General features: G+C 46.3%; 1 protein-coding gene across 2 annotated transcripts in view; it reads right to left on the bottom strand.

The window, feature by feature from the left end:
* Positions 1 to 12094, bottom strand: part of LMO7 (LIM domain 7) — a 194169-nt gene that overhangs the window by 108217 nt on the left and 73858 nt on the right. For both annotated transcript variants that reach the window (XM_087726758.1, XM_087726757.1), the window contains exon 3: positions 9228 to 9297. In XM_087726758.1, coding sequence (XP_087582884.1) covers positions 9228 to 9297 — 70 coding nt within the window. The remainder of the gene's footprint in view (positions 1 to 9227; positions 9298 to 12094) is intronic.

Genomic DNA, 12094 nt, shown 5'->3' with positions numbered 1-12094 from the left:
CCCAGCTGCTCAGGAGGTGGCCATGTTTATCATGCGTGCACAACACAATCAACCTAGAGATGGACAGTCAAACAGGTTTTATATTCGGGGACAGGAAGGTCTGGAAGCTGCCTCCCAATCTGAGTTGTGAGGACACACTTTCCCTACACCAACAGAGAAGCTCAACCGGCAACCCAGAAGCACCTCAAGAGAGGAAGGGCCATCTCCTTCCCCTCCCTGGCAAGCTCCATCCAATGTCAGTCATATCTGGAATTCTCCATAACAAGATCAAACTTAGAAACCTAAACCAGAAATCTTAGTCTCACCACTCACTTTGGAAATTGGACCCCGGAGGGGATAAATATAATTTTAATAGCAATGGCTTAGGAATTGCAACTACCCTGCAATTGAGCACAGATGAAATATTTAAATTATTCAGCATGTCCCACTATTCATGCTAGAGCAGAACAGAAGGAAAGGATTGGTGGGAAAGTTTTTTTGTGACCAGGCATGGCAGGACCAAAGAAACATCTGGACAGGGAAGGCCTGAGAAAGACGCTCGGGTGGATGCTATTCAATGTGGACTTTCGGGTACAGAAACATATCCTGGTTCTCCAAAGCATCTGTTGAGTTTTAGAGGATTACCTGGCAAAAGTGGGTTGCTGTGGGTTTGCACGAGTTTGGGCGATCCTCTAGTTAAGGATCTGCCCAGTTCAGCGAACCCACAAATCTCACCCATCTGGCCCCTCCCACCCCACCCAGAAGTCTCCACACGGCTTGTTTGGGGTGCCAGGAAAGTTCAGGGCCTGTACAGAGGTTCTGGGAGGGCTAAAAATGGGGCTCCCAGAAGGCCGGAAACTGGCCTATTTCTGGCCTTTGGAGGGTCTCCGGACCCTTGGGGGAGACCAGAAGCTCAAGGAAAGCCTCCGGAGCCCGGGAAGGGTGAAAATGCCCCCCCTCCCCATCATAGTCTATCAGTCGGACTAATCCATGCCCACCATGGTGACGCCCACCCAGCAACTGGGTAAGAGAACCCATTGCTAAAATTTTTGAAGCCCACTCCTGGTACCTGGTAATGCCTAGAAAAGATACTGTATTTTTCGGAGTATAAGACGCACCTTTTTCCTCCCAAAAAAGAGGGTGAAAATCTGGGTACGCCTTATATACTGAACACAGCATTTTTGGCCTACTGAAACCCAGCCCATTTGCAAAAATAGCCGTGCAGAGGATTTGGGAGGCTTGCAAAATGCTCGTTGGGGCTGGGGAGGGCAAAAAACGGAGCCTTTTTTGCTTGTTTTTGCTGTCCCCCCCTCAGCCCCCAGGAGCAGTTTACAAGCCTCTGTATGCTCTTTTTGTGTGTGCAAAAAAATGAAGTATGCAGAGGGTTTGGGAGGCCTGCAGAGTGCAAAAACCTTTTTAAATGTACATCTTCAAAATCATGGTGGGTCTTATATGCCAGTGTGTCTTATAGTATGAAAAATACAGTACTTAAATTGGGGGCTTGGTTGCTGGTATTTAGCATTATTCTGTCTGTATTAATGGTGAAAATGGGCTTTATGCTACCAATGCCAACGGCTGGTCTAGAGTATTTACAATTCAACTTTTGTTTCACACATAAATCAAATAAGTCTTACAGTTACTGGGCAATCCTCGGAGCATATTAAGTGTGCCTCTAATAGCCTTTAAAGCTTTAACGCTCCTTCCCCGCTTTGCATAGGGAGGGAGTGCGCCAAGTGAGGCTACTCCATCATTTTTTTATCTTTTCCCGTGATTATAAAAGGGAATTGGGAAGTACTTCAGTTCATAAACCGTGACAGTTATGGCGGAGATTAATTTTTACAACTTGCATGTATAAAGTTGACCAAATTATACATCGTCTTTGAAGGTTTTATAATTTGACGAGGCGGCATTGCCTTCCCACGGGTGGGAAATATTATAGTTTTTTTTTAAAAATCCTGTAAAATAAGTGCGGGCATTTCTGTAGCTGCACAGAAATAGGGCCAGCAGGAGCAACGTCCTGATTAAAGTACGGGTGCACTACAATTGAGGGACCCATTTTTAGCACCTCCCTCTCAGCAGCTCCCTACAGCAGCAGTCACCAACTGGTGGTCTGCGAGAAAATTTTGGTGGTTCACCCAAAAATTATTTGCATTTTTTATATTGCACTAAATCAGGGGTCCTCAAACTATGGCCCCTGGGACGGATATGTGCAATGGACGCTTGTGTTGCTGCAGAGAAGCTCCCCCTTTGCGGTCTTTTTGTGCAGTTGGTGGGGGGCAGAAATTTTGACTTGGGGTCTGCTTAAGCCTCCTGGTGAGGGGCTTTGGGTGAAGGCTGGCGGGAAGCGCCGCTGGTGGCAAAGAGTCGGAGGGCCCTAATTCAGTGGGACTGCATCATGGCCTGGAACTGGCTGACCATCTCAGTCTGCTGAGCCTCCAGGTGTCGGCACCTGGCCTAGCATTCCTGCAGGTCTTGCCTCTGGCTCGTAATCATCAGTGAGGTGCTTCTGCTGAGCCTCCTTCTCGGACAGATCGAGTTTGAACTGAGACAGCTGTTTTGCCAACTCTTTCTCATGGTGGCTGCTTAGCTCCAACAGCTGCTTCCTGTTGGGGACCTAAGGGGCCCGAGCAGGAAAGCAAGGAATGGCTGGGAGGGGAGGGGCTACTAGACACCGGCAAGGCGCCCCTCGATGTGAGTGACATCAAATTGGCCACGCCTATCCAGTCACATGATCACCTAGCCACGCCCACCCAGCCAGATCATATTAGTAGTCCGTGGGATTTAAAAATTATGAATTTAGTGGTCCCTGAAGTCCAAAGGATTGGGGACCCCTGCCCTACGTGACTGGGGTGTGGGGTGGAGTGCTAGTGCTGACATCTCCCCAGCCCAGCCCAGCCTCCTTCATGGGCTCCTTATTGTGAAGAAAAACAGAGGAGAGGAAAGTGCTGTGTCTGGTGAGTTTTAATGATAGTTTGCACTGCTCCGGGGGGCCTATAATCACCTTTTGTGACCTTCTGACAAGCTAAATCAATGGGGAAGCCAGAGTCACTTAACCACGCTGTGGCTAATGTAACAACCACTTAACAATTGTGGCAAGAAAGGTGGTAAAGGAGCCGAGGTGGCCACAAAGAAGAGGGGGTCAATTTATTTTTCCAAAGCACCAGAGGGTGGGCAGGACAAGAAACAATGGATGGAAACTAATCAAAGAGAGAAGCAACCTGGAATTAAAGAGAAACTTCCTAACAGGGAGGACAATTAACCAGTGGAACAGCTTGCCTACAGAAATTGTGGGACGCTCCGTCACTGGATGTTTGTAAGAAGAGTCTAGCTAGACAGATATTTATCTGCATTGGTGTAGGTTCTCCTGCTTGCGAGCTCCGTTTTCGCCGGCAGAGGGTTGCAGGAGGCCATCGCAGCCAAAAACAGAGCTTGGGAGCCCATTTAGCTGGCAGAGAACTTGGGACACCACAGCAGAGGTGGGTTGCTACCGGTTTTACTACCGGTTCGCTTCATGCGCGTGTGCCCAGTTCAATGTAAATTGTTCTTCACGCATGCACAGAACAATTTACAGTGAACTGTACATGCACGCGTACTACTGAACAATGCACCGGCAATGGCAGGGGCAACTGGGGAATCAGTTCAGGGGCATGGCCAGCCTGGGTCGCTGCCAGTTCTATGACCCAGGCCAAAATACCACTACCGGTTCAGCCGAACCGGGAGCACCCCACCTCTTCACCACAGGTGTCCCCCAACGCAAGTAACATCGAGCTGGCCACACCCACCCTGACTATACTCACCTGAGCCCTCCGAGGTCAAACACAACCCTGATGCGGCCCTCAATGAAATTGAGTTTGACCTCCTCTGCTCTAGATGCTCACTCACTGGAGACTTTTAAGAAGAGACTGGACAACCATTTGCTTTGGAATGGCATAAGCTCTTCTGCTTGAACAGGGGTTGGACTAGAAGATCTCTAAGACCTCTTCCAACTCTTCTGTTATTTTGTTCTATTCAATTCAATTCACATGACTCACCTATCTCGAAGTCAGGACTATTCCTCTACATTCCCAGGCTGGATTGCCTACTACAGCCCTGTAGCTTCCACCATCCTTGGAAGGAAAGTTGGGGGGTTGGGAGACCATGTTTTCCATCCTCTATTTAAAAAAATCCTCCTGGCTTTCATCAAAGGGCCAATACAGCCACCACCCACAAATCACTTGCAGATTGTCCTGCCTCCTTGACAGGAGATGATTTTTATTTGATTGATGTGAATAAGGGGGCAGCAATAACATCGTAATCTAAGCTGGGCAAGTATTTATGCACCATTCTGTGTGTATGCATGCAGAATAAATCTGTTTAGTCATCATTATGCAATCCTAGCATTACCATCCTTTAAATAGGTTTTGGGGGAAAAATATCCTTCTTCCAGCTCCTTGAAAAAAAGAGTTTCTGTTGTGGTCCGCTAGCATCCAGATTCAGAGAGTGAGGAGGTTGGGGAGGAACATGGGCCAGTCCTGGAGTCTGGCGAAGACTCTGATGAGGGCTCTGCGTTGGAGGCAGAGAGGGGGGCAGGGCCATATGCCAGTTATCAGCTGCTTTCAGAGTCAGACATCAGTGAGTCAGACGAACAGCTGGAGCCTGTTCCTGGTGCGGCATGCACAGAATTGCCAGACGAAGAGAAGAAAGAAGAGTGGTCGACATGGGAGTAAGACCAGAGGTGGATGATGAATGGCCCAGGGATGGGTTGCTGCCGGTGTTACTGTCGGTTGGCTGCACGCATGCATGCACAGTTGCCTATAAATTGTTCTGCGCATGCGTACATTTTAAAAGGATTAAAAAACATGCCGGAAATGGTATGAGTGAGTGGGGAACTGGTTTAGGGGTGTGGCCAGCCTGCTGTCCCTACCGGTTCGGTGACCCACTGACATTTTCCACTTCCGGTTCTCCCAAACAGGTGCAAACCGGTAGCAACCCATCTCTGGAATGGCCCCTCCCAGAGGAAATAAAAGAGGAGCGAAAGGGGAGTGGAGTTTGCAGGAGACAATTAGTTCGCTTAATTGGTTCGTGACTCTCCGAGACTCCTTGCCAAGTTTTGCAGATATCGGCCTGGCAGCTTTCCAAGCCAGATAAGGTCTGTGACTGTAAATCCTCCCTTGAAAGACTTTGCTGGATGTGAATGAGCAGAATTCACAGTAAATTAATAAAAGGGGTCTTTTGTTGGGACGGGGAGTTCTTGAAAAGCCTCGGTCAGAACAGTTTCTACAACAAAAAACCCAATACCCGGAAAGTTTCAAGGGCTTTTTGAACCCAAAACGTAATTCCCAGGAGCAGAATTGCAGTGGTGGAATTATTGCAATCGTGTTATTAGGTGATTTCCCCCAAAGATATGAAGTCTCGGCTGAGAGTGGAAGAGCTGGGTGGCGATGAGTAACTACAAAAAGTATTTTTTCCTACATGACCTCGGGGAAGCTGAAACATGACTTCATCGCCTAAATGTCTCCTCTGAAAAACAGAGGGGTGTCACTCTGAAGAGATCATGGGGTGAATATTCAGAAACAACTTGTGCTGCCTAAGAACATACCACTGGCTGTAGACCTGATCATTTATTTTTCAGCAATTCCTAACTTTTGAGTTTGAGTTTTATTTCATTTGTATGCCGCCCTTTTCCCTAAGGGGACTCAGGGCGGCTCACAGCTCAAGAAAGGGAAGGGGGATACAAACAGTTTGACAACAACACAAAACAATACATAATTAAAAAGCACAACAATCATACCATTCGAGATAGGGGCGACGATTCTTTAGCCCCAGGCCTGTCGGAACAGCCAGGTTTTAAGGGCTTTGCGGAAGGCCTGGAGGGTGGTGAGGGTACGAATCTCCACGGGGAGTTCGTTCCAGAGGGTCGGAGCAGCCACAGAGAAGGCTCTCCTCCGAATAGTCGCCAGTCGACACTGGCCGGCGGATGGAATTCGGAGGAGGCCTAGTCTGTGGGATCTAATCGGTCTAGTGGAGGTGATTGGCAGCAGGCGGTCCCTCAAGTACCCAGGTCCAATACCATGAAGGGCTTTGTAAGTGACGACTAGCGCCTTGAAGCGTATCCGGAGACCAATAGGTAGCCAGTGCAGCTCGCGGAGGATAGGTGTTACGTGGGTGAACCGAGGTGCACCCAGGATCGCTCGCGCTGCTGCATTCTGGACAAGCTGAAGTCGCCGAATACTCTTCAAGGGCTGCCCCATGTAGAGCACGTTGCAGTAGTAGGCAAACACTTGTTTTCTAGGCAAACACTTGTTTTCTTTTCTTTTTCTCAAACGTCTGGGTTTTTAAAACCCCATAGAACATTTGATATATAAAGAGCAGCACAGATGGAGTTTGCTAATTGGAATGCTGCCCTCCCAGCAAGCACAATGCCCAATTGAAAAAAAACCAAGGACATCAATTCTCTCCCCAAACGTTTTCAAACAAATACCCAAAAATGTCCTTTGCAGCGTTTTGGAGAAAGGTCATAGTTGTGGTTGTTAAAACTACACCCCCTTTCAGATGAAAGGCCAAAATGTGGTCCAGTGGATATAACAGAATAACGGAATTGGAAGGGACCTTGGAGGTCTTCTAGTCCAGTCCCCTGCTCAAGCAGGAGACCTTACACCACTTCAGACAAGTGGTTATCTAACCTCTTCTTTAAAACTTCCAGTGTTAGAGCATTTACAACTTCTGCAGGCAAGCTGTTCCACTGATTAATTGTTCTAACTCTCAGGAAATTTCTCCTTGGTTGCAGGTTGCTTCTCTCCTTGATTAGTTTCCACCCATTGCTTCTTGTTTTACCCTCGGGTGCTTTGGAGAATAGGATGACCCAAAGTATGCTTGTATCTTTTAAAATTATAGATAGATAGATAGATAGATAGATAGATAGATAGATAGATAGATAGATAGATAGATGATAGATAGATAGATAGATAGATAGATAGATAGATAAGATAAGATAAGATAAGATAAGATAAGATAAGATAGACAGACAGACAGACACAGACAGATAGATAGACAGATAGTTAGGTAGGTAGGTAGAAATGAGAGAGAAAGGTAGGGATAGATAGATAGATAGATAGATAGATAGATAGATAGATAGATAGATAGATAGATAGATAGATAGATAGACAGACAGACAGACAGACAGACAGACAGATATAGAAAAATAGGTAGGTAGGTAGGTAGGCAGGTAGAAATGAGAGAGAAAGGTAGGGATGGATAGATGATAGATAGATAGATAGATAGATAGATAGATAGATAGATAGATAGATAGATAGATAGATAGATAGATAGATAGATAGATAGATAGATGGGTAGGTAGGTAGGTAGGTAGGTAGGTAGGCAGGCAGGCAGGCAGGCAGGCAGGCAGGCATGCAGGCAGGCAGGCAGGCAGGCAGGCAGGCAGACAGACATCTGAGAGTCTAGATGGATGGATGGATTTATTTTTTTAAACGCCTTCTTAATACTGAGCATTAAGGAAACGTTCACCCAGGGGTGAAATTCAACAGATTCTGGAGAACCGGTAGCGGAAATTTTGACTAGTTCAGAGAACTGACAAATACCACCTCTGGCTGGCCCCAGAGTGGGGTATCAATAGAGATTTTGCAATACCCTTCCCCAGGAGTGGGGAGGGAATGGGGATTTTGCAGTAACTTTCCCCTGCCACGCCCACAGAACCGGTAGTAAAAAAACATTGAATTTCACCACTGCTCTCCCCTCTATTTAGAAGTTGATGTGTTGATTTGCACTGTATAATGCTTAAGAAGAGGCTGCCTCCTCCTTCCCCCCTTTTAATTTAAGTACACTGGACCATGATCTGGTTCATGATTATTATGGTCAGAGTTCACAAGATTCCCCCACCATACTTTGGTTGGGAAATATCCACATACTTCCTTGTGGCTTTGGGAGTGTGATTTCAAAACTCACAAATGCATAGTGTGGAATTGGGGTTAATGCATCAAAGGGGTGGGGGGGTGGGGGAATAAACATTTGGAATGGTAATGAATGTTGCATAAGAAGAGAGGGGGCGGAAGGGAGGAGACCACCTCATCCAATCATGAAGTGCCAGGAGCCTGCTGTAAATCAAGCCACCAAGCCATCTCAAGATAGAGGACCAGCTGGAGTATACATCATCCAGGTTTATTTAAATTGGGACCATTTCCACTGAGTTGGGTAGGTTGCCTAGGAATCTAACTGAAAGTCTGCCTGTATCCAACACCTCTTCCATCAGGGATTAGGATTAGGATTTATTTCATTTATATGCCGCCCTTTTCCCCAAAGGGGACTCAGGGCAGCTCACAACACAGTCAAGGGAAAGGAGGTACAAACAGGGGATAACAAAGACAAACAAACAATACACAATTTAAAAACACACAACAACCATACCATTCGAGAAGGGGGGGCAGAAGCTCTTTAGCCCCAGGCCTGCCGGAATAGCCAGGTTTTAAGGGCTTTGCGGAAGGCCTGGAGGGTGGTGAGGGTTCGAATCTCCACGGGGAGTTCGTTCCAGAGGGTCGGAGCAGCCACAGAGAAGGCTCTCCTCCGGGTAGTCGCCAGTCGGCATTGGCCGGCGGATGGAATTCTGAGGAGGCCTAATCTGTGGGATCTGATCGGTCTAGTGGAGGTAATTGGCAGCAGGCGGTCTCTCAAGTACCCAGGTCCAATACCATGAAGGGCTTTATAAGTGACGACTAGCACCTTGAAGCATATCCAAAGACCAATAGGCAGCCAGTGCAGCTCGCGGAGGATAGGTGTTACGTGGGTGAACCGAGGTGCACCCACGATCACTCGCGCGGCTGCATTCTGGACAAGCTGAAGTCTCCGAATGCTCTTCAAGGGCTGCCCCATGTAGAGCACGTTGCAGTAGTAGGGAAGAACCCACAATTGTCAAACTCATGATTCTTATGGGCTATTTCTGCTTATGGACCACAACCACATTTCTCATTAGATCCTCTTCTCTTTGGACCAAACAATGCATTTGAAAGGAGAAACGGAAGACAAAAGTTATATTCTTTAGGGTTAAGATACATATTGCACCTTGATGACATTTGTGTATAGGAACTACTACAAAATTGAGCTATTAGTCATGGCTAACTGGCATGAATGGCAACCAATAAACCTTCATTAGCTCCATCAACGTAAGATGTAATTATGAGACAATAAAGCTTTAATCAGAATCAGTGCCAACCATCCCTCCTCATGCAATGCCAAAAAAATATAATTTTACTACCTACCAGTCCAGCTATTGGTGTTGACAGACGGTTGATCTTTTTAATGATGCCAGGTTTGATCTTGTTAATTAGACTATTAAAAAAGTGAAAGAGAGAGAGAGTTAATCAAAACTTCATTTTTAAATTCTAAACATAGACATTAAAACTACTGACACTATATAGTACACACACAGAAAATAGATTAGGTAGAATAATTATTGTTTGATTCAGCTTTTGCATAATTAGATACCTGCTATATATTTATATCAAATCAAAATATATTTAAGCATTGGGAAATTTGATTTGATTTTGATTTTAACTTTATTTGTATGCCGCCCTTTTCCCTGAGGGGACTCAGGGCGGCTCACAATTCAGGGGGGGAGGGAAGTACAAAACAAGTTATACACATAAAGACAATACATCGTTAAAAAGCACAACAGTCATACTATTCGGGTGGGGTTGAAATCTTGAGCCCCAGGCCTGTCGGGACAGCCAGGTTTTAAGGGCAACGCGGAAGGTCTGGAGGGTGGTGAGGGTACGAATCTCCATGGGGAGTTCGTTCCATAGGGTCGGAGCAGCCACCGAGAAGGCTCTCCTCCGGGTAGTTGCCAGTCGACATTGACCGGCTGATGGAATTCGGAGGAGGCCTAGTCTATGGGATCTTATTAGCCTTGTGGAAGTAATAAACTATATTAATGAAAGATGCTAAATGCAGGCTTCACATAGTTGGCTATCTAAAATATTGCTGTTGTTATTTAATTTTCTTTGCCTTCCAGGAAACTCTGCCCTGTTTAAGCCAAAGATTTCAACGTAAACTCTTGCCAAATCTTCAGTTGGTCTCAGTATCGCTCTGTCTGAATCAACCATCCAAAATCTTTTAAATCCTCTTTTGTTGTGGAATAAATTTCTGATAAAACTCTTTGAGTTTCTTGGAGAGCAGTTAGATGGCTGCTAGCTTAAAGATGCAATTTCGCTTTATAATACCGGAACGTTATCAGACTTATCAGTTCTTTCTGAAAAACAGGACACAATCAACTGCGGTCTGAGTTAAGATCCCAGAGTGTGAAGAGCAGAAAAGCTAGGGAAGTCTTTATTCCAGGGTGCCTCAAACCGATTTATTCCCTAGTTTGACTCAAGAGTTTCAAAAATCCTCGGGATAAACCATCAGTGACCAGAGTCACACAAGACTGGCTTTGAAGAGGCCTCCTAAAATAGATTTTATTGAGATCCAAGTCAGTCCATTTTTGACTCCCGGACTGCTGATAATTATGGATAAGCCTTTTTATTTAATGAACGGAGACTTATTACGGCTGGTCTACTGGAGATCATTTCTATTAGATGGAACATTACTTGGTGATGATTTATTTCCCAGCTGTCAAGTAAAGAGCAGATATATATCAGCTCCACTGACATTAAGAACAGGCGAGGGAACTAGGATGCTCTGCTTTAAGCAAGGCTGAAGAACTGCCTGTTGATTCATTGTCCAAAACACTGCAATCAACTAGAAGTGGAGTGGAGTGGAGTGGAGTGGGGGGGAGTGGAGTGGAGTGGGGGGGAGTGGAGTGGAGTGGGGGGGAGTGGAGTGGAGTGGAGTGGAGTGGAGTGGAGTGGAGTGGAGTAGAGTAGAGTAGAGTAGAGTAGAGTAGAGTAGAGTAGAGTAGAGTAGAGTAGAGTAGAGTAGAGTAGAGTAGAGTAGAATAATAGAGTTAGAAGGGATCTTGGAGGTCTTCTAGCCCAACCCCTTGCTTAGGCAAGAAACCCTACACCATCACCTCCAATCCCATGGTACCCAAGAACAATGATCCCTTAAGTATATGTTCTTCTATACAATGCAAGGTAAGGGGACAACTGGTGTTCCTTGATAGCTCAGCAGTGACTAAGTGGTGCTAAGATCAGTCAGAATAAAGCTGGAAGGGACACTGGTGGTCTTCTAGTCCAACCTTCTGCTTGAGCAGGAGATCCTATACCATTTCAGACAAGTGGCTGGCTGCCCGGTGTCTTCTTTAAAAACCTCCAGTGATGAAGCACCCACAACCCCTGAAGGCAAGCTGTTTCCATGGTGAATTGTCCTCACTGTTAGGAAGTTTCTCCTTAATTCTAGGTTGCTTCTCTCCTTTGTTTCTTGTCTTGGAAAAGCTGTAATGCTAAGGTCCCCCATCAAAGAAGAACAAAGCAAACCATGCTCATCTATGCTCATCTCTTCTTCTTCTTCTTCTTCTTCTTCTTCTTCTTCTTCTTCTTCTTCTTCTTCTTCTTCTTCTTCTTCTTCTTCTTCTTCTTCTTCTTCTTCTTCTTCTTCTCCTTCTCCTCCTCCTCCTCCTCCTCCTCCTCCTCCTCCTCCTCCTCCTCCTCCTCCATCCCCTTCCCCTTCTCCTTGAAATAAAAATAGATTGAAACCATTCCAAACACAGGAGGCCATGGCCAAGCCTTGCTGAAAACTTTTGCCAAGAAAAGTACAGGGACATGTCCAGGCAGACACGTCTGGGAATCTGGCACAACTGAATGGAAAGCAACCAAGAATATTAGAATCCAGAATTTAGGAACATTTTGATTCAGAAGTTTTGGGTGCCACATCATTGGATTTTTGAAGATTGGAGGGCCATTTGTCCAGAACGGAATAGGGCAGTGAGGGCGAACCTTTTTGTAAAGGTGTGCCAAAATTGTGCGCGCGCACCTACACCCACAATCCAATGCGCCCCACCCACCTGCACATGCATGTGTGACCCCCTGCGCATATGCGTATGACCCCCCCTGTGTAGGGGGGAGTTTTCACCCTCCCCAGGCTCCAGAGTCTTTCCTGAAGCCTGGGGAGGGCAAAAACGGCCTCCCTCGGCGGCCCTCCGGAAGCCAGAAACGGATCGTTTCTGAACTTCCAGTTGGCCTGTCGGACA

Source organism: Thamnophis sirtalis, unplaced genomic scaffold (assembly GCF_051295495.1).
Source record: "Thamnophis sirtalis isolate CommonGarterSnake01/CBP01778 unplaced genomic scaffold, rThaSir2_p1.2 scaffold_12, whole genome shotgun sequence".
Taxonomy (NCBI): Eukaryota; Metazoa; Chordata; class Lepidosauria; order Squamata; family Natricidae; genus Thamnophis; species Thamnophis sirtalis.
Note: the sequence above shows the minus strand (reverse complement) of the source record. Positions and strands in the feature narration are given on the sequence as shown.